The sequence below is a fragment of the Toxorhynchites rutilus genome, chromosome 2, assembly GCF_029784135.1.
Source record: "Toxorhynchites rutilus septentrionalis strain SRP chromosome 2, ASM2978413v1, whole genome shotgun sequence".
Lineage (NCBI taxonomy): Eukaryota > Metazoa > Arthropoda > Insecta > Diptera > Culicidae > Toxorhynchites > Toxorhynchites rutilus.
This window is the reverse complement of record NC_073745.1, coordinates 20,462,911-20,486,755: the sequence shown is the minus strand read 5'-3', so window position 1 is coordinate 20,486,755 and position 23,845 is coordinate 20,462,911. Positions and strand designations below refer to the sequence as shown.

Genomic DNA, 23,845 nt, shown 5'->3' with positions numbered 1-23,845 from the left:
TGTTTGTGTGTGTGTGTGTGTGTGTGTGTGTGTGTGTGTGTAGCGGCTGCTTCGAGATCTTCCCGGGGAACCGTTTGTGGCATCACTCTCCTCCTGATGGATTCCCTTCTGGCCTAAGGTGCACAAACAGGCTCTTGGTGACACCGTTCATTCGCGCTTTCATGATAAACGAAGAGCTTAACCACAACAGCGACAACATGCTCCAATCGCTGTTCAATTAGAACTGAGTGGATTTCCGAGCGGCGCTCGCTTATATACCGATTGGTGATTTCAATAGCCTGTTTTGAAAGCAATTTTAAGACTATTGAAACAAGTTTTTGGATCAGAAAGTAACAAGTATAGAACGCGTAGACATTTTATCTATCGAATGAAGTGTTTATCATACCATTTCGTTCAGTTGTTTAGGAGCTATTAACGCTCAAAATCTCGGTCTCCGGCGTAACGCTTTCGTTTTCGAAACTTTGATTTTACATCCCGGTATAGAAATGAAAGACGTAGTCCTACGTCAAAAATATTATATCTAGTCACTTTAAAGCTACTTGAGGCTCTGCTAGTGGCTGGGTAGAAAACAGTTCTACCCTTGGGGGCTCATTACCAACGGTTTAAGCAGAACCAGTAGTTCAAATAACATGAGGATATGCTTCCTAAAGAATCAAAGTTCTGTTTTCGCTCACGTTTCATTTTATATGTTTTCCATCATTTGCCTCCCATTGTCCATTGAAATTTTCCTTCCTCCCACTACGTAATAACGGTTGATATCATTTAGCTGTTGTGAATCCACCTCCAGCGGTGTGCTATGAAATGATTACTGGTCCTGTTGTAGTAATCACCAAGACAACGAGTCAACAAAAATCCTACCTGAACACAATGCAGCAATGCACATCTAGCATAGACTGGCGACAAACTCAATTATTTTTCAAACCATCATATGGGGTAGGTTCGATTCACAAGAATGCCTCTGCAAAATCTCATGCAATCGTAAATGGCACTGAAATTTGATGTAACCCAGAATGAAGTGCGTCATTGGCAGTGACACTTTGGAAATTTAAGCCAGTTTTTTAATCCAAATATATCAAAATATATTCTCAGAGATGTAGTTCTGAGTTGTCTAATATTATCGATGCTACTCCATTTTACGGTACCCTAGGAATTAATACCTACCAGCATATCGCAAAGGCGGCATTCAAATTTGAGTTAATTTTACGAAAGAAACAAGTGGGTGTCACTCTCACCCAGTGCGATTTAGTTGCACCAAACCTTCCTTCCGACACATCGTCGCGCCGCGTACACGCGAACCTAAACCCCGCAACGGTAGTCTATTTCCACAACAGAAGTTTCAATCTTATCGAGCGCCTGCTGTGTATGCAATCGCAAAGGGGGAATCTTTTCTTTGCCTCCCTCTAACTGTTCCATCAATATTGCTCGTGGGGCTGCTGTGCAAACGTTTGTTTGGAAGAGGTGCATTCGCGTTCGCGGGCCTCGCACTTGGCCCTGACAAAGTTCAAATGGCCACCTTCAGCTACAGTATGTTTGTGATCTCGTCCAAGGACATCCCGCCGGATTCTGAGTAATGACAATCCTCACTGCGAAAAACATATCAGTGGATCAGCAAAATCACTAAACAAAATGTCATTCTTTCACACAGGTCACGTTCGGGGCCCGAGGACGATGTTCGTGGCACCACCAGTTCCACCGCAGCACTGGAATTGTCGTCCGCCCTAGCGGCCGCCACTCACAACGGGTCTCTCCATTCCACAACCATACTGGGAAGCCATGGAGGAGACGACGAATCCGAGTCATCTTCCGATGACGATTCAGAGCCGGAGCTGGATCAAAACGGTCGACCTAAACCGAAATGGCCCCACGTAGTATCCCGCTCGATGGCGACCAGTTTTTGTGCGCTGGGACTCTGCAACATCTCCCGATTCGCCATGTTTAGCATACACTTCGGGGCGAATTTCATCGTCCAATTCCTGATTTTTTCGTTCCTGTTCGGAATTCCGATGCTGTGGCTGCAGATGGTGCTCGGTGCTCGCATCAAAGGTGGACCGGTGACCATGTGGCGCATCAGTCCGATTTGCAAGGGAATTGGAATCGCTCTCATCCTAGCTCAAGGTCTCATCTCACTCTATTCGGCCATCTCGTTGAGCTGGGTGCTGGTGTACTTCCGGGATTCATTTGTTTCACGCAGCGACAAGTACCGCTGGCAGGATATTTTTGAAATGTACCGTGGTCCCGGAAATCAATCCTTCCGTCTGTCGGATACTGTAGCGGATTACTTCAACGGAGTGGTTCTCCAGCGTCATCAACTGAGCCCTGGTGTGCGAGGATCCGGCGGAATCGGCGCCGTCCGTTTTCAGCTGGCCTTCAATCTCGCCATTCTGTGGACGTTTGTGTTCGTGGTGCTTTGCAAAGGAATCCGTTCCTTCGGAAAGATTGTAATCGGACTGTTCAGCTTCGCCATGGTCGGGATGATCGCCATCTGTTCCAAGTTCCTGTCGATGGTCAGCTTTGACAGCGTGCAGAGCGTGTTTCCCGCAACCGAATGGCAGGACTTCTTCCTCAACTCGAGAAGCTGGATGAGTGCGGCACAGGAAACCTTTCTCACCTGGGGACTGCTCGGGGTGTCTGTTTATTCGATCAACTGTCGGACGAATCGTAAGGGGAGCTCTAGCAGGATTAAGCGCGAGCTACGCCGGGATGCCCTGCTAGTGGTGGTCCTAACGCTCACTGGTCTCTTGCTGGCGGCCATCTTTGGCAGTACCTGCGTACAGATACTGAACAGCAGCGGTTACTACTATTTCCCTGGGTCCTATGGTGAGTATTGAGTTTCTTGATTTTTGAAAATTTTCTTTAAGTCGTTACATAATACACATACAGTCAATCGTAAAATTAAGTATACTCCTCGTGCTGGTTTTATATTGTTGAGTTTTTCGGGGTTAAGAAGTAAATAATTAAATGCGACTTACGAGGGCGGTCCGATAAGCACTTAGCCTTATCACCCGATGGTGTCAGTATCGGAAGAGAGATTACTTATCGTGTAGTACATTCTCGTAAACGGCTACTATCAAAACTTCAGCCGAATCGGACTCGTACTTTTGTTTTGACCGTGTGTGGAAGCGGGCGTGTCCGCGGATTTTTTAAAAATGGCCAAATTGGTCGAATTGCACTACGAACTGCTGCCCCATCCACCGTATTCTCCAGATTTGGCCCCGTGCGACTCGCCGGGCAGTAATTTGAGTCGAATGAGGAGGTCTACTTCGCAGACTGCGAGAAAACGTATTTTTCAGATGGATTAAAGAAATTGGAGCATCGTTGGGTCAAGTGTATCGAGCCAAAAAGAGACTATGTTGAAAAATAAATCGCCACTTTTCCAAATTTTGTTTGTTTTTTTTTGTATCCTAAGTACTCATCGGACTGCCCTCGTATATTCATCGTAAAATCGATCCATTTTACTCTCATGTAGTGATAAGAAAAAAATTAAAATGGTCACATATCTACTTCATGTTTAAATTAAAAAAACTAAAAATATCCGACGCGGTAAAATTGAATGTACAGTTCAAGTCTCCTCCTGTCTCTTCCTCTTGCGGTATCGCACCACATACATTCCCTGCAAATGCAGCGATATCTCTTATGCTCAAAATCAACCTCAAGATCTCGTCTTTCCTGCTTGACGTCCGATGATAGAATGTGGCCAAGCACTTTTTTTTCACTCAAATTCTTTTTTTTCCCTTAATTTGGTTTTTTATAATATAATACTACATTTCAAGTGAACTAGGGTTCTACATCTTTAAGTTGCAATGTCAAGTTTTGTAATGATTTGTATCATACATATTATTCGATTGTTTCATATTCCTATTGTAAAATCATGCCTAAACTTTTCTAGTTTTTTGTTACCTAAATCTAACTTATAAGATACCCTCCCCAAATTATTTACATTATCCCAACTTACACTACTTATCTAACTGGAAATAAATATATCTACCCAAACCCAAAGCCGTTACCTTGAAAGGTAACGACTATGAAGTCAGGTAGCATACTCATACAGATTTTGTATTATTCCGTGTGTTGAGAGAGCGCAACTCTGTTCAAATTTCATACAATTGTTATTGATAATTTCATCCAAGATTTGAATCCCGGCCAGTTGATGTATCTCAGAATTTCGCGTTCTGGGTGGAGAGTTTAGAATCATACGAAGAATTTTGTTTTGTATGCGTTGAAGTTTTAATTTGTGAGCACTCCCGAATGGGCATCGCATATGCGATAACTGGAAATATTATTTGTTTGTATACTGCAAGTTTATTCGTTAGAGTTGAAACCCAGATACACTACTTCTGAAGACCATTGAATACTATTGCCATTAAGACTGACTGTCATATTTTGAGGAGGAACAAGCTTTGGAGTGTTCTTGTGGGGAAACAATATGACTTGTGTCTTTGCTGCATTTATGCATATTTTCCAATTATTGAAATATCCAGACAAAGAGTCTAACCCTCTTTGAAGTTTAGATCTTAGTTCTGTGATACTTCTGTAAATGATGGCAGTGTCATCTGCAAATAGTGACAGTTTCCCATCAGATGGGAGTGCGGGAATATCTGAAGTGTAGATATTGAAAAGAATTGGTCCCAAGATGGATCCTTGAGGAACACCTGCATTTACGATGAATTTCTCTGATGAAATATTGTTTATAGAAACATTGAACGCTCTATCAGAAAGATAATTTTTGATAATTTTTATGAAGTATGTAGGAAAACCAAAGTTCTGAAGCTTGTAAATGAGACCATTATGCCAAACATTATCAAATGCTTTTTCAACATCAAGAAGTGCCATGGCAGATGATTTTGAAACTGGCTTGTTTCGTCTGATTATGTTGTATACTCTACGAAGCTGGTGAATGGTAGAGTGGCCTTTTCGGAATCCAAACTGCTCATCCAAAAATATATTGTGCTCATCTGCAAAAGCAAGAATGCGCGTAAATATATTTTTGACGTAGGACTACGTCTAACCGGAGTATATGGGGGATAAAATGAAAGCCTAAACACAGAACATGTAGGAAACAATGAAAGATTCCGAATGCTTATAATTCGAACATTTCTTACTGGATCGGAAAGATGTTTGCATCAGTTGATAGGGAATATTTCTACGCTTCTATCGCAATTAATAAAATGTTATTTTTCATTAGATAAACAATTGAATAACTGTAAAATGTTAGGCGTTATCTAAACGCCCTAACTGCCTCGTTTTGATTGGCCCCATCTACGGTTTCCCTAACACAGCCATCAAAACCAAGCAGCCTTAGGGAAATCAGCATTGCAAATACATGAAAGACGGGGGTATTTTTGTTCCGACTGAAATGTGTTTCCCTAACACAGACTTTAAATCCAAGGAGCGTGGGGAAATTGGTATTCCAAATATATGTAAGTCGGGGGCATTTTTGTTCCGACTGAAATGTGTTTCCCTAACATATACTTCAAATCCATGTAGCGTGGGGAAATCGGCATTGGAAATACATGAAAGTCGGGGGAATTTTTGTTCCGACTGAAATGTGTTTCCCCAACACAGACTTCAGAACCAAGGTGTCTGAGGAAATTGGCATTGCAAATCCATGCAGTGGCATTTTTGTTCCGACTGAAATGTGTTTTCCTAACACAGACTTCGAAACCAAGATGTCTGGGAAAATCGGCTCTGCAAATAAATGCAAACTTCGAGTACTTTTGTTTTTGCTTGCCTTTGTGCAAACTAGAATATGTTTTCTTAACACGGTCTCCTAAACTTAGGAACCTGGGAAAATCGGTAGACACTAGAGAAGAATGAACTTTCAAATTTAAATCCTCTATATATAAAAAAGTAGAAGTTGAAGTTTTTGATTCATGCAAGCCGGGGGTACTTCTGCACCCGCATTTTGTTTTTTGCACTCCGAAAAGTGTTTTCCTAGCACGGATTACAAAAACGGGTACGAACACAACGCTTTGGCTGGGTTATTCATTATTGCATTAAAGGATATGCCTTCATGTCTTCTGTTCACTTAATTTCTACGTATACCATTTGATAATTAGGCAAAATGTTGTTAAACATTTGCTGCGATAACGCCTATTGATTAAACAATATGCGTTCGACGTACATGTCAAAATCGGAACTGAGTGCCTGAAGTTCATCAAATCAAGCAAATTCGTGGTTCGAGAAGTACGTACACTTGAGAGATGCAAACTTCAGAATGAAACGTAAAATAAAATAATCGTGTGATAATTCTTTCGTTCACATATTTTGTCCTAGGCATCATACCAACCGTAAAAAGACTGTCATTAAATTTACTTGTAACGAAGAACATGATCTATCCCAATGCATGAATTGACCTTACATGGCATTATAAAATCTTTTTACTCACAAAGCATATATATTGAATTTCATTGAATTCGGGAATTATTTCATTCTATCAAAAATTTAATCGATACGAACAAATGATTGCCAAGCTAAGGTAGTCCCACGTCAACCTTGCGGTTATATCATAGATATAACCCACTCATTTTTTTTCGAATACTTTCGAAAATGCTGGGAGAAGACTAATTGGTCGATTGCTCTTTGAAGAAGAAAGATCTTTTCCAGGTTTTAGTATCGGGATCACTTTTGCCAACTTCTAACTCGAAGGGAAGTAGCCAAATGATAGACATCTGTTGAAGACAAAAGTCATAATTTCATATAAGTTGTTACTAAGATGTTTCAACTCAATGTTAAATATAGTATCGAAGTCGAGGGCCTCCATATTCTTCAACGAGCGTATAATCGAGATAACCTCTGCAGTCGAGATGATTTCATTCTCTTGAGGTACAGAATGGATATTGTCAATAGCCCTTACAGTATCATTCGCCGAAGCTTCAAATGGACTTGTAATGTTCTGGCCAAGATTGTGTGAACTAGCTAAATGGTTGCCAATTGCATTAGCCTTTTCGGCAGGTGTTATCAATCGTTCTGAATTAGGAGGAGGAGGAATAGGATTAGACTTGGTCTTGAGAATTTTAGCGAGCCTCCAAAATGGCTTGGAGTTGTTCGGAAGTTTACTAATATCTTTTGCGAATTTTTTGTTACGGAGATCGATCATTCTTGCCTGGATAACCTTGGTTAACTGATTATACTGTCGTTTCCTCTCTCGAATACCAGTACGTTGATACTGCCTTCGATAGAGATTCCGAAGTCTAATCAAATGTTCAGTAATTGGATCAATTTGAACAAAGTCACTCACCTGAATCGTTTCTGGGATGTGGTTTTGGCGAGCCTCAATAACTGCAGTTTGAATATAGCTGACTGCTGCTTCGATATCTTCGGGAGATTCAAGAGGCTGATCGAGATCAATATTGTTGTCGATAAGCTGCTGGAATTCCACCCAATTCGCACGATGATAGTCTCGTCCACATTGTGGCCTCCTGACTACGACATTCACTCCCAATTCAACCATCACTGGGAAGTGATCCGAACTCAGCTCGTTAAGGGCAATAGGATCACCGATGTGGCGATCCATGGCAGTTCGAGACCCCTCCCTTCTCTCTAAGGGGCCATACAAATGAAACACAAATTTCTGCATAACTTGAGAACTAATCAAGCAAATGGACCCAAATTTGGCATGTGGAGGTTGTTGCGATTTTCGCTTATCTCAATCAATTTTGCGTTATCGCCTTCTCGCTCTACTTCAAGGCATGCATCGAAAAGCGGATCTCAACGCCGCCATCATGTCTGTAACGCTGTTCCACATCTAATGCTGTATTTGTAAGTCGAGATGATTTCATTCTCTTGAGGTTCAGAATGGATATTGTCAATAGCCCTTACAGTATCATTCGCCGAAGCTTCAAATGGACTTGTAATGTTCTGGCCAAGATTGTGTGAACTAGCTAAATGGTTGCCAATTGCATTAGCCTTTTCGGCAGGTGTTATCAATCGTTCTGAATTAGGAGGAGGAGGAATAGGATTAGACTTGGTCTTGAGAATTTTAGCGAGCCTCCAAAATGGCTTGGAGTTGTTCGGAAGTTTACTAATATCTTTTGCGAATTTTTTGTTACGGAGATCGATCATTCTTGCCTGGATAACCTTGGTTAACTGATTATACTGTCGTTTCCTCTCTCGAATACCAGTACGTTGATACTGCCTTCGATAGAGGTTCCGAAGTCTAATCAAATGTTCAGTAATTGGATCAATTTGAACAAAGTCACTCACCTGAATCGTTTCTGGGATGTGGTTTTGGCGAGCCTCAATAACTGCAGTTTGAATATAGCTGACTGCTGCTTCGATATCTTCGGGAGATTCAAGAGGCTGATCGAGATCAATATTGTTGTCGATAAGCTGCTGGAATTCCACCCAATTCGCACGATGATAGTCTCGTCCACATTGTGGCCTCCTGACTACGACATTCACTCCCAATTCAACCATCACTGGGAAGTGATCCGAACTCAGCTCGTTAAGGGCAATAGGATCACCGATGTGGCGATCCATGGCAGTTTGAGACCCCTCCCTTCTCTCTAAGGGGCCATACAAATGAAACACAAATTTCTGCATAACTTGAGAACTAATCAAGCAAATGGACCCAAATTTGGCATGTGGAGGTTGTTGCGATTTTCGCTTATCTCAATCAATTTTGCGTTATCGCCTTCTCGCTCTACTTCAAGGCATGCATCGAAAAGCGGATCTCAACGCCGCCATCATGTCTGTAACGCTGTTCCACATCTAATGCTGTATTTGTAATTGCCGCATGCACACAATGGCCAAAATGTCACACGCACACACACTTAGCACATGCTCACTCACCTTTTGAAGCGTGACGCTCCCTGATTGGCTCCCTTTGTCCTCCGCCTGGCTCTTTCTCCTGTAGAACGGGAGCCTTTTCTTCGTTGCTTCCTTTGTGCAGCAATCGATCCTCCGCCACGTGTACCGCAACCGCGTCTTGCGGGTCAGGTGAGACACAGCCAACTTACACCGCGTGATATTACCGTTACGGATTAACACTTCGCGCGGCTCTTTGTGTCGGACTTAAGCGCCCGCACAACGTTAACCCACTAAAAAAATGTGACCCAGCCACAATAGCGGGAAACCAGCTTTCCTTGCCAGATGGCCGTCACCTCATCCGGTGGATCTTCACGCCACCACCACACACCAAACCAATGCCTCCGAAAACGAACACTCAATGGCCGTGGGGGAAACGAACTCAACCGCGTGCGTATACTTATTCCCGAATACACTTTTCTTCTCCTGCGAGCAACCGCATCACCGTGCTGACACACAAAATTCGACCTCGTATCCCCGCGGGACGGAGCACTAGACCCTTTTCTTCTCCTACGAGACGGTGCACTTCACCGTGCTTACTCGCCGCACAATTTTTTCTCCCGGCAGACACACCACTTTTCCCAAATCGAGTGATACGTGGAGCTCGGCCGTGCCTATTCGTGAAAAGGTCACTTTTCCCGGCGCACACAAAACTCTTCCCGTATCGAGCGAGGCAGTGCGCTCAACCGTGCTAATTCACGGTATGACGATTTCACCACGCGGTATCAAATTTCCTTCGTCTCGAGTGAGACGGTAAACTCAACCGTTCTGGTTGACGATTGCACAACTTCTATCGCTTCGTAGGCGATCCGTGGCTTTGCTTTCGTTGGCATATGTATTGGTGATCGCCAACGTTCGGTTGTGCCACTTCCGTTAGCGAGTATCTCCCGTGAGCGGGAAATAATGTTGCATGAGCGAGCGTTAGGCTAGGCGCAAATTGAGAAGCGTATAGCGCTCGTAAGCGAACGCGAGACTACCAACACGACTCATACGTGCCACAAACGTAGCGTGGTGGAGCGCATATTGAGTCGCAGTTTGGTGTAAACAACATGCCACTCGCATACAATGACTGATTAACACCTAAGTGGTGCGGACTCAATTCACTTCATTTTCAAGCAAAATAATGCATGCTTTCAAGCGATTTCTTGCAATAAATTGTCAGACCACCAGAGATGCCAGATTTACAAATATGTTTGTAAATTTACAGACATATCTGTAAAACACTTTATTTTTTGTTGTAGACTTTTTGGGTATAACAATATTTCATAGGTTTTTAAAAATAAGAGGCTCTATTCATCACATCAAAGACATTTGACTCACCATACGACATTTTTGTATAGTTTTAATACAGAAAAGTTTTTTAAATTTTTTATTAATTCGTTTATTTTTACAGGCACAGTTACATAAGTTCAAAGGAGCTGAATTCTTAACTAAACATATTAACTATATCTATATATCTATGAACAATTTTCCTTAATTCTATTGTTTATAAGGTAGAAAACCGATTACTCGCGGTAGACTCGAGTTTAGAAGGGTGACATATTTTTATCAGGAATAGGATGGGATATAAGGATATGTTGGTAATGTTCACACTCCCACTCTCACTCACACTCATCACACTCAATTCTTAAACCTATTTTATAACTACTATGTATTTACATTTCAACTAAATACAGAAAAGTTATTATATTTAGTTTAGATTAATACACATGACGTTAGACCAGCGATACTCAACCTGCGACCCGGCAGACTTTCTGGTTGGCCCATCTGGTGTATATGAAGTTTGGAACTCATACACATAAGTACTTTTGCCCTGACATCATTGCAGACGAAAGAGAGGATACGATTATTCACAATTAATGAAAAATTGCTTCCTCTGCAGGTAGGGAAAAATCTTGAACGAAAATTGTCTCTGATAATTATGTTCTGTTCTGGATAAGATTGTTTTGCTGAAATTCAAGGAGATTTATAGAAATATAGTTAAGTTAGGTACAGGACTATGTCTTCTAAGTATTTAAACAACATCGAATAACAATTTTTATTCTATTTTCAACAACTTGCATTTGCTTTCGGGTCTGCTTATGACGAAATATGGATTACTGTTCGATACTGTTACCACAGACATGGTTCATGGCCGTGTGGTGATCTAAAGCATGTATAGCTTTTCATGGCGGATGGAAAATATACACTGCATTTTCTTATAAATTTCACCAACGACAAGACCGCAAGCCTTGGTGGATGTCCAACATATCAACGAAGAAATACTGATTTTTATAAAAATTAACAACGCGTATGTATGTGTATGTATGTATGTGTAGATCGTTGAAACATTTAAACACACTTACAACACATAAGTTATTTTTTATTTTACAATTAACATATAGTGGTTCTCAGATTTTCGTCAAAAGTGGTAATTTTGTTTTTTATCGCAAAACATTAGACCCGTATTTTTTTATTTTTTCAGTAGAATGCCCATTCCCATTATAGTGTGGTCCGAAAAATCATTTTTTCCGCTTTTTCCCAAAAATGACAAATGAATATTAATAACTTTTGAATCACTGAACCGATTTTTATAATCGACATATAAAATTGAAACTAATGACCTGCCCTTTCTTTAAAAAATACTTAACTTGCGAAAAAAATAATTTTATTTTAGTAATTATTGATTGCAGTTAAAATATTGAATTTCAGAATTACATTGTAATTAGCACTATAAGCCGTGGAATTTACGCCATACCACTTCCAGAAAACATTTATACACCAAATTTGTAAGATAAAACCTAAGGCCTAAAAATTATTTGAATTAACTAAATATACGTATTATTGTAGCTTAAAGTTTCACATACTAAAACGTGGTGCTCAATTAGAGTTGGTGACCCTAACCCAACATTTCTTTAAGAAATTTGGTGTATAAATGTTTTCTGGAAGTGGTATGGCGTAAATTCCACGGCTTATAGTGCTAATTACAATGTAATTAATAGCTAGGATGTAAGTATAATATCTAGTCCTGTACAGCAGAGTATAGATTTAGTTAGATTTAAGATTTTATAATAAATTTGATCACAAGCCACGACTCAACAATGCCTATTGATCTACACAATGCTCCATTCTTTTATGACCCAGTAGCGTTACATGGCATTCTTCTATCGCCATGTCACTTGTTGACAGCTGACGCCACGTCGTAGCGTGAGGCGTTGCTGCGATGAGGGGTCTCGTCGTAACAGCAGTGGTTTTTTTTATGACTTTGGACTAGAGGGCGCTATATTTTTTTATATTTTTTCTTGAAAGCTGTGATTTTTTACATAACATATCTCGATATCAGAGATGCTATTTTTTCGTTTTTTAGATATGATTTGAAAAATCATTTTCCCCTTTTGTCCAAATATAACTTTCTTCCAAAAATCATAACATTTGAATTACTGAACCGATTTAGATGATCGATATATTACATTGAAGCCAATAAGCAAAATTTGAAAAAAATGTCACACTTGCAGGAAGATTGGATTCTAGTCGCATAGGTCTAGTTTAGTCACATAGGAATATTGATCGAAGACTTAAAACATGTTAAATTTACAAAATTATAGTTTAAAAACGATAATTATAGCATCTCTGATATCGAGATATGTTAGGTAAATAATCCTCAGCTTTCCATAAGAAATATACAAAAATATAGCGCTCCTATCTTTAACCGAGAAAACTATGAAAAACTAACTCAATCAATAATTACAAAAACAAATTTCATTTTTTTTCGCAAAAGTAATATGTTTTTTTAAAGAAAAATAACTCGTAAGCTTCAATTTGATATGTCGATGATATGAATCGGTCCAATAGTTCAAAAGTTATGACTTTTTGTAGTGGGAAAAATGGGGAAAATTGGTTTTTCGAACCATCGATTAGTTTTGAAAAATCATACACCCATACCTCGCTTTACGGCCTAGATACGTTCCATGAAACTTGGCCGCAAAGCGAAAAGCCGTATAAAAAATCAGTTGTGTTTCGACGTCGAAAATTGTTTTTTTGCCGTTATAGCGAAACATTTTAGACCGCAAAACGAAAACATGCCTTAGTTGAAGAGGGCCGTTATAGTGAAAAGCCGTATGAAGAGCGGCCGTGTAGCGAGGTATGAGTGTATTTCAAAAACGAAAAAAAATAGCATCTCTGATATCGAGATATTTTATGAAAAAAATTCTCAGCTTTCATGAAAAAATATTTAAAAATATAGCTCCCCCTAGTCTAAACCCATGAAAACATTAAAAAACGACTACAATCAATAATTACGAAAATAGGATCCATATTCTCTGCAATTTCAATGTTTTTCGATTAAAGTTCATTGGCTTCAATTTGATATGTCGATCATCTGAATCGGTTAAGTGGTTCGAAAGTTATAAATTTTTGAAAAAAGTCATTTTGGGAAAAAGTGAAAAGGAATTGATTTTTTGGATCACCCAAAAATGGAAATGGGCACCCTAATGAAAAAATCAAAAATACGAGTCTAATGTTTTGCGATAAAGAACAAAATAACAAAATTACCACTTTTGACGAAGATCTGAGAACCACTATAATGGTTTGGCATGGAAAGACATTTCTATAGATCTGCACACTTTTACAGACTTTTTCACATTTTTTATAAACATTCACATGTTTTTACAGACTTTTTTTTTAAATCATCTGGCATCTCTTCCTTCCACTTTTTATTGAATATTTTCAAATCGCAGGTGTAAACATTTACGTGACTCTGACTTCGTTTGTTTTTAATTCGTTCGGGAAAACGTTACGTCAAAGAAAGGGGACATGAAAAATGCGTTGCTCAGTGAAAGGCTGAGATGCTCTTTCAGAGATGCAATGGTTAATTAAACAATTGACGGAAAAATGTAGTTCGTTCATTTTATAATTTTAATTATTTTTGCCCTTGACAACAATACCTCTTTTACAGTGTTCATTATTATAAGAAAAATAACACTCCTGATCGTTGGATCTCTTTTGACATTTTAATTGGATCTTTTTTGACAGCCGTTTTGATTCAGTCCGCACTACCTAGATTAACACAGAGTTGCGCGATATGTTTATTTACTAACACAATCACTCGACCAGTACAGCCATACAGTATCAAACCCACGGCGCTATATGATTGTTCACCAACACAACTACCACAACCGGCATGAGCAGCACGAGAAACTGTGATTCAACCACAGCGTCGCGCGAGTCGTGTCTCACGAGCGCTCCACCATCTCGCGTCATTTGGCTAATTTGCGCCGTTTCATTTTCTGTTTTCATTAGCCACAAAAACAGGCGCTATATCGCGCCAAGTTACTCGCGCTATATGCGTCTCAATTTGCGCCTTGCCTTACTGTGTTGCGTGTGCTATGTGTTGCCAGCAAGCATTGAAATGAATCTACAGCAAATGTGACTTAATCATGTAACAAGGTTTTAGGGGCACGAAACGTTTTTATGATAGTTCGACACTCCTCCCTCTCTCTAACGGTGCTGCCATACAAATGAAACACAAACTTCCCCATAACCCGTTCGTTCAATCTATTTGACAAACTGGTACCGTTCTGAATCATATTTCGGACACTTTTTTTTGTGTGAGTACATACCATGAGTATACAGGGTCTTTCAGATTAAACGCTCCCGCAACAAATTTTAATAACTTCTACAAAAGTGAAACGATTTTTATTTAAAAAAAACGAAAATAAAGCTTATTTTAGGACATTTTAGATGTGACCACCCCTTCTTCCGGTAACGCGTTTGAAACGGTGAGCAAAATTCTACATGCACAACTCTAACATTACGACTTCGATGCTGTTGAAAATCCGAGTTATTTCTACTTTATATTCCTCCAAATTTTGTGGCTTATTAACATAGCAACGGTCCTTCACATACCCCCAGAGGAAGTAATCGACGTCGAGAAATGTTGAAATTCTTACCATAAGAGAACACGTTCTTGTAAATTGTACATCTTGGCACTAAAAAGCACAGACTGAACGAGTAGCCGAATATTATCGACCCGAAGTGGGAGTGCAGTGTTACCATCGACGGAGCGAACAAAATCTTTATAAGGAGCTATTCGAATTTTTTGGGTGAGCGTTTCATCTGAAAGACCCTGTATTATGTAGAAGTGTATTTTCAAATATTATTGTCAACCCTTTAAACATGGTGTCGAAAGCATCTTTGCATTGTGCACTCCACGCAAACTTTCTGTCCTTTTTTAGGAGATCGTCCAGCGGTTGTCGGATTCTATGAATTTCTGGGACCAACTTCCCGTAAAAGTTTGCTGCTCCACGGAATGACCTGAGCTCACTGACGTCTTTCGGCTGTGGCATTCTGGCGATTGAGGCCACCTTCTCTGGATCAGGTTTGATACCGTCAGCGTTAATGATGAAGCCCAAGTATCGAATTTCGGATCTGTAGAAATTGCACTTTTCCGGACGTAAGTGGAACCCATACTCCTGAAAGCGTTTGAAAAGATCCTCCAGAATACCATCATGCTGTTCTCTGTTTACGCTGTAGATGATGAAGTCATCGAGAAAACTGTCCACACCTTCCTGACCTGCGATCATTTTGCTCATGAGCTGCTGGAAGGCACCAGGTGCAGATTTCACTCCCGGAAGCAAGCGGTTGAATTGAAATAGCCCACGGTGTGTGTTGATTGTTAGCATCTGCTTCGAGTCGTCATCGACCTCGACTTGAAGATAAGCGTCCGACAAATCGATCATACTGAACACTTTACTCCCCGACAGTTTTGAAAATATGTCGTCTGGTGTTGGGAGCGGATAGTGGTGTGGTTCGAGCAATGCATTTCATCCTGTTGAGTAGTCTGCACAGATTCGAATTTTTCCTCCTGGCTTCCTGACCGAGACGATGGGTGCTCCCCAGTCAGAATAGTCCACCGGCGTGATAATGTTAAGCCGTTGTAGCCGGTCGAGTTCCTCGTCAACTTTCGGTACTGCGTGAAACGGTACCGGTCGTTTTGGCCTGAACACCGGTTGTGCATTGGGTTTAAAGTAAAGTTTTACTTTCGTCTTCGTACAGTGACCCAGAGAATCCCTAAAAACTTCCGGAAATCTGGCGAGGTACGAGCTTACTGATTCGATAGAATTGAAACAATTTACCTGATACCAAATATTGGTTAGCGGTTTCGCCCACACATCGAAAGCATTCATGAAATCCAGACCAAGCAAGTTCAGACCCTTCACTGATGTGACATAACAGGTTCCGTGTTGTTGTTCTTCGCCAATCTGCATTGTGCAACGAAACTCTCCCAGAAGAGGCAACTGCTCACCGGGCGCTGTGTTTGCTTTGTGTTCGGATTGCGTGCAAGCAGGAGATCCACATTTCTTCCAAGCCTGCTCGGAAATTATGGTGATATCTGAACCACAGTCGAGCTGGAGTTTCACAGTATGACCGTTGATTCGAGTTGTCACGAACTTTCGTCCACTGTGTACTTGGTTTACTGAATGGATGTTGTTTGTTTGTGTTTGTTCCTTCTGCTTTTTCCACTTCTGCTGCTGCTGTGGTGGCTGCGACTGTTTGTTTTCCCCAGGCGCTTTGACAGTCTTGTTGAAAAAGCTGCAGTATCCCTCTTTGTGTCACTGTCTGTTGCACTGTTTACAGACGTGGTTAGTGTAGGTGCAATCTTTGACGAAATGCATTTCCCCACACTGCCAACAGGAGGAACGAGGAATGTTATTTTTATTCCAGACCTTTGGTTCGTGCTGCTGAACCGTTTGCACACTGGAATTTGAATGCTTTTCCACCAGCGCTGTGTGGTGCTTGAGATTGGATAGCCTCAGACATTCGGTGATGAGCACTTCTAGATCAACCTCTCTTCCAGCTTCGGACTCCAGCTTCGAAAGAAGATGCGTTCTGACTTCCGCCTCTTTTGAAGATTGCATACCACAGACAAAGATCAGTGATTTGAATTGATCAATTGTGAGATTTTCCAAATCAAAATCTTCACACTGGCGATTCACGATTCCGGCGTAGGTGACGTAATCATCGGCATCGCTTTTCACTACCCGGAAGCAGAGCTGCGATTTGTCGTGAGAATCAAGTGATGGTACTCACACAAAGATAATCAACAAATTTTGTACGACGATTATCTTTGGTGACCATCTCAAAGCCAGTTCAATAGTGTGAGAAGAGTATTAGAAGAGCAACACTAACACATGGTGAGCTTCTTCTTGACAGTAGAAATCCGAGCTCTTTGGTGAGTGTCCTGTTGCTGAAATGTCAGAATAGTGCGCACTCAAAAGTCTAGCTGATGGTTTGGTGTTTGGCGATATTCACAACATTCGCCTCTTTGTGTTCGTTCTTTACGGCCAGGGATGCCAGATGTGAATATACAGTTTCATTTTAAATACAATTTGAAGAATATTGTATTTTCAGGCATGTATTTTCTTTTCATCTTTTCAGATGGCCTTAATGTTTTTAGTGGCACTTCGCCGACTCTACGTAGTATTACACGTGTCATTTGTATTAGTACTTAGTTTGTGGAATGACACGCCTTGATTATCCCCTCTATTGCGGATCCCGATCGGGTTTGAAATTAGCAAAATGATGCATTTTGAAACACGTTCGACTTCGATTTTTTACCAAATTTGTTTCTCATCGTTGCAACGATGCTAAATTTGTAGACATATTCGCAATTTTACTGATGTTTGATGTCCTGCCTATCCTGTTGCAGACTTATATTTTCAGTGGCAAGCTGCTGGGATATGGCATTTCTACTTTTTATTTACTCTGGAGGTGATGACATTTACTTTGACAAAGGCCAACACGAAAACAACAAGTCACCAAGTATTTTTGTATACATTATACATCAAATATTTTTGTGTACAATGGCTCTCTGGGTTGACCGCTACCGACCGCGCCAGCTATCCAAACTGGACTACCACAAAACGCAAGTTACGCATCTGATCAATCTTTGCTCCCAGGGAGACTTCCCGCATGTTCTACGGCCCTTCCAGGCCAGTAACAAAACTCGCATCATGTGTCTGCTGCGGAAACTTTACCAACCGGGCGCGGAACGGCTACGCAATGAGATAATGAATTTCGAACCGGAAGGTGGAAATCAGGAGCATCAGCAGTAATTACCACATCGAGTTGATTCATCGGTTGCCGTGATATATAACAGGATGGTCGTGTCGAATTTGATCAAGCAAATTGATCCCAGTGGGTAGAGGGAATATGAGACTCGTCTTGTCCGAAGTGGATTAGCTGATCAAAGATACCCAGGATGCGCTGAGAAGAACCATTGAAAAGTATTTGTCTACGTGCAGATTGATTTTGTGCGCCAATTATACTTCGCGGGTTATCCCCGCGGTTAGGAGACGTTGCTTGAGTAAGAGTGCCGGCTCTATCTTAGGAGGATATTCTTAAAATTTTCTATGTAAGATTGCCATTTGTTTGTTTCTTGAATGTAACAACACTATTTGCATTTCAGCACATTCCTTCGGAACTAACGAAAAAAATTACGCTATCCTCATGCTGGAAGCTTGCAAGGTACAACTGTAACCGTTCACGGTCAACTATAAGGTGCCGTAAATCGACAGGCAAATATTCCTTCGAGAAACCGCCAATCAGATTGTCCTCGAACAAAGTCCACAGAAGCTGGAAGTTGTGACGAAACAGCTATACGAACTGCTATCCCAAGGCGTTCTATCGAATGTTATAATCTGTGGATTGGTACCTAATCTGGTTAAAAATTGCGACGAGTCTGAAGACGCAAACGTTGAATTTTGCCGGGTACTATGAACACCGGATGCAGCAAGGAAGCAAACATATATTCCATCTGGAATTGTTCGTGGCGCAGTTAATGGCACGGTATAAGAAGTTTCTCAATAAAGCCTCAATGCAAGTGGATGATTTTTAAGCGATTCTTTGAGATCGCAATTTTCTTTCGTTTTATGAAAAAATTAAATTTTTGTGTTCATCACACGTTTATTAACTAAACTTCAATAGTTCTGGTAATGATTAACACAAAATAAAAAAAACACGCATTGTCGGTTTTCAATCGGATCGTTTTCATGATCCGCAAAATAATTATGGAATGGTAAATTTATCAATATACTTAAATACCATTTCATTCAAAAACCATTTGGCTGCACCATGTTCATTTGAAAATTATATTTAATGTAACTTTTAAAATCATGACACCATAATATATTTTATTATAAATGTCTGTTCATTTTAACTACAAGAAATAAATATTCGCTCGATTAATCGAATACTGAAAGACAATTGTTCGAATGAATCGAATATTGGCCCCACGATTAATCGATAATCGAATAAACGAAAAAATTAGACATCTCTAACCACAACAACAACTTCTACTTCAACAAACGAATCTAAACGTCGTAACCGTCGCGATTGTCAAGAATAATTGGAACTGTCTGATCACTCACATCATACTACCATCATACGCCACAACCACCGCTCTCGTAACGTAAAGTTGTAAACAGAGCGATCGGCAGTGAGAGGCATTGGAACCAACCGTCATTTGGTTAGGTGTCAGAAACAAAAGAGTGAGTATCACTACTGAATATTTGGATCTCACGTGCCGTGAGAGGAATTGAGTGACTATGGTCAGCTTTTTTGTGACATTGACGGTGAGGGATTGCAGCTCTGCCGGGAAGCAATCCATTTTCATTGGCACTCTTATGTACATGCCCCGTTCATGACCTCGAAAAAACATCCTATGAAAATTTTTAGCTCAATCGTTCTTGGCCACGTTTACTGAATAGTTATTTTTGCTGCCCGAATATCACTTTCAGCTTCTGGATTACCTGATCAAAGGTAAAATCCTGTGGGTGTTGTGGCAGGAGATAGTTGGTAAATTTCTCGTGAACTGGAACACTTAGACTGCGCAGCAGCAATCGCACTTTCGCAGTGTCATCCAGCTCCCTACCGTCCGCACTGAAGAGATCCTCGTATTTGTTGAACCACCGGTCGAATGTCATTCCAGCTGCTGGGACAAAGCAAAATTCCTTGATCGTCGATGACAGTGATTCGACAATCTGTTCCGCGCTCCGCTTAGCTGACGGTGCTGCCTGCTGTGTGGAGAGACGCTCCAGAAGAAGCAACAGACGTGTGTTTTGATCCGCCATTTACTTAATCAGCTCTTGTGTAGGAATCTCTGCGAAACCCGGAAAATCAGTTTTTTCGCCGCCTTCAGCCATTTTAATACCGGAGTTCACTGAAAATCACTTCAGTCGCAATCCTCGTCGCCAAATATGTGGTGTTTGGTACAAATACAACTTATTTCTCAAATAATACACATATCTTTTATTTTCTCTACTCAACTCGTACACAGGGGGCAGTGTTGGAAAAAATCATCTTCGCTAAGATCAAATGCATAGATTTTCGGGCTAGGTTGCATCGACAACCTATATATTCCAAACGAAAATTAAAATGACAGATCCAGGGAACCATTGAATATGAGCAAATGAACTTTTGTCCTTCAATATGTTTTGATGTTTATTTTTTCCACCCAGTGTCATTTTCATTTTGATTATCGGAAACGTCAGAACTGAATTTCATTTCAGCCAAATGAATATCAGCTGTCGTTAACTTCTAACCTGACCACATGAGCCACATTGGTTGCGCGTTCGCTTAGTAAGCGATCGATCGTGAGTTCAAAACTCAGGGCCCTCATTGACCATCTTTGTGTTGTTACAGAATAGCTATGTCTACGCAACAATTATCAGCGATGGAGATAGATCCACGGTCGAAATAAGATCGATTCATCCATACAACTGCTCTGCGCTGCAAGACACATCGGGCTGCTGTTCTATAAATAACTCAACAATGATCAATCAACTGTCTCCGCTGTCCGGTGGTCTAACTGGATAATGGAAGAACAGAAAGAATACTCTTACGCCTAAATGGCTACTGTGTAAATGTACCATATGCAATGGTATAGAAGGAATACTGGCGAATGGCAACTGTATAATTTGCTAATTATAGATATGATAACCATGTGACATGTACACGATTAAAATTCGGCTCTGTTACAGCTAAAACGCTAATGAGCCTAAAATAGATAAATGGGATAAGAAAAATCAACTCGTAAGGTGGTAAGCGGGTTGTGGCTAAGGGGTGGTAACAGTGTGATAGTGATTGTATCGTCTTCTCGATTCGATTTATATAATTTATATAATTCAATAGAACGGCGGCAGTTTGTATTCAATTTCACTGTCCAAACTGAGTGTACAATTAAAAATTCAATCATTGATTTCCAGAGAACATCGGTACCGACATCTTTCTGCTCCCAGCGGATCAACCGTTGCCCCCGCAGTACGCAACCATGCCAACCAAATGGCTCATCCGCTACTCGATGGTTCTGGGCGAGAACTTCAAGCGTCCGTACGCCAATCCCAACCAGGAGAGTGGCTACCAGGTGCTGCGGCTCGTGACGGAACTATTCCCTTCGACATTGGCGGCTGCCACCCAGGAGTTAATCGCTCCCATCTGGAGTCTGGTGGGATACCTAACGCTGCTTCTGTTTGGCCTTGGGCAACTATGCGCCATGTGGAAACCGATTGCCGGGGCGATAGGCGATTCCCCGTCGGCAATCGTTCTCAGTTGCGTCACGGGACTCTTCATGGGGATTCCTCTGGCGACGGAAAGTGGAATCACGATCATTCACTATTTCGATACGATTCTCGGTGGAGCATGGTGGCTGCTGCTGCTCTGGGCTGGACACATCCTCGCAATATTCCTCGTTCGTGGGAGACCTTTCACCAGTAGGTTAACCGAGGGTATCGATGGGAAATGATATGACTCACACACTCTCTGTGTTTCGTTTTTAGGTGACTTGCTGGTGAACGATCTCCGGTTGACACAGTCCCTCTCGGCATTCATTGCATTTGCGTGGAACTTCCTGCTGCCGATTGGGATGATATTTCTCTGTATCCTCCAGTATCGTGTTTCCAATGCCAACACCTTCTTCAACTGGAAGCACGGTGGTTACTGGCCCCTTTGGGCCCGCCAGTTTGGCGGATTCGTTCAAGTCTCGTTCCTATTGCTGGTACCCGTCGTAACGATTGTGCAAATATACCGATACCTCAGCAAAGGGCCGCCAGACATTCTTGATGTGAGTTAGCATAGAATATTTTGAATTCATTTGATATAGCAAAGTAATCCTTTACCCCAGCGTTTCGATCTACTATTGCGCCCTTCAATGGGATCACCTCATGAGGCAGCCATCAACAGCGGCCGAATACAGCATACAAGACGACCCGCACCACCCCAACCCGTTCGGACCGCCAACACAGGTTCCACTATGATTTCACTCGAATCGAGAGCACCACAAGATGATGCCCCGCCGAAGTATACCCCACCGCCATCCTACACGACTGCCACCGGGGCCAGGATAGCCAAGATGTTGCGCAACAGCATTCGACGCAGTGTGAGAAGGTTTGTCGTAGAAACTTTTCGCCGCACAAAAATTCTACAACACTGACTCTCCCTCTCTTTCAGAATTATGGGCGAAACAAGCGGAAATCGGCAACGTGGTGCCATCCTCCAGCAGCACCAACACCCGCAGCAGCAAGCCGCAGCCAACCCTGCCGGAGATGAACTCTCCCCGCCGGACTATTCCTCTGTTCTGACCGATTTGATGAACCAACAGCAGCAGCAGCAACAGTCCTCCCGGACCTCGGGTATCGAAATGGGTCCCCGTGTTTTGTACAATAGTGAAACTCTGAGCGGCCGTCGGCGTCATCGTTCGCTGGTATCTGCGAACTCTGCGAACCAACAGCAGCACCTGACAGCGAACGATGTCCGGCAAATTCTCCGTCCAGCCACGATCTCTGCCCCGCAATGCGCTGCAACCGGTATCTACCGGACGCCATCGTTTGTGTCCGCCACTTCATCCGCAATCGGGTACGGTAACGTGGATTTGGTGGTGCGAAACACCCTCAACAGGCACTCGATCGGTGGCGGTTCGGTGGAAAATCTGGTCCTCGGAGCTGCCCCCATAGGGGACTCCAGTATCATCACACTTGCGGTCGAGGAGGATGACAACCCCGAGCGGGGCCAGGCCGGTAATGATTCTGTGATATAAACACCCAATAACCCAACAAACAATGGGGGGGACAAGTTGGTTTGCTTGTTGGATTTTTTTTTCAAGCTAGAGCTGAATGCGCTTTCATTTGCACAATGCAAATTCACTATAATGCATACACAGAAATACACATACGCAATAATGTTATTACGAGTAGCGACAGTTTTATAAACGTTAAATTATTTGACATGCGATGATTTAGTTAGGGAATGAACGTGTATAAAATATTACGATAGAAACGACTAAAACGGTACATATAAGTACATCGGAGATTGTTTAAACAGAGAGTAGAGGCGGATGAACTGCAAAGTTTAAAGCCTCTTAAAAACAAAGAAGAAGAAGAAGTTTAATCAGAGAACCAGCCAGAAACTCCGTCCAATGAATAGTAATATCATTGCAAACATGAAAGATTAAATATAGAGTTATCTGCTATTTCAACCGTTGAACGATATAATTGGAAAGAACAGCCCTACAACATATAACTTTGGTTTCAACGTGGAACGATCGAACGGAATAGCACTTACCGTCTTTTCTTTTCGTTGGCGATTGAGCAAAAATGAAGCATCCTTTCCCTTACTACGATGTTGGAAAAGTTACCCTGAACCGTCTTCCAAAATCGCCCTATATTCACAATTCTGCTAACTGGTGAACGTCAGCTAATGGCAAATTGAGGAAAAAATACATGATCATGAAACGTTCATGAAACTGTACCTAGCATATTTCCTCACTTATTTCCGGAACGAAAAATGAAAAGGAATCCAAGACTTTTCTGAAGAAATTCCACTCTGTGTCACCGTGAGAATGGTAAAGATCTCCTGAAATCAATCAGTTGTTCGGTTGAACAACTTTGGTGAAACGCAAAAAGTTATGATTGGTAAGTAAGTAATATGATTGGCCTCTTGACGTAGGACTACGTCTTACATTAAGGGTGCCAAATCAGAAAACAGGTCACGTTTTTATGAAACAAAGTTA

At 41.5% G+C, this 23,845-nt stretch overlaps 1 protein-coding gene across 2 annotated transcripts in view; it reads left to right on the top strand.

Annotated features, from left to right (window-relative positions):
* LOC129764307 (sodium-dependent transporter bedraggled) overlaps positions 1-23,311 on the top strand; it is a 289,063-nt gene extending 265,752 nt beyond the window's left edge. For both annotated transcript variants that reach the window (XM_055763266.1, XM_055763267.1), the window contains 5 exons: positions 1,646-2,817; positions 21,048-21,551; positions 21,618-21,901; positions 21,962-22,224; positions 22,288-23,311. In XM_055763266.1, coding sequence (XP_055619241.1) covers positions 1,646-2,817; positions 21,048-21,551; positions 21,618-21,901; positions 21,962-22,224; positions 22,288-22,873 — 2,809 coding nt within the window. In that variant the 3' untranslated portion in view covers positions 22,874-23,311. The remainder of the gene's footprint in view (positions 1-1,645; positions 2,818-21,047; positions 21,552-21,617; positions 21,902-21,961; positions 22,225-22,287) is intronic.
* Positions 23,312-23,845: the final 534 nt, after the last annotated feature.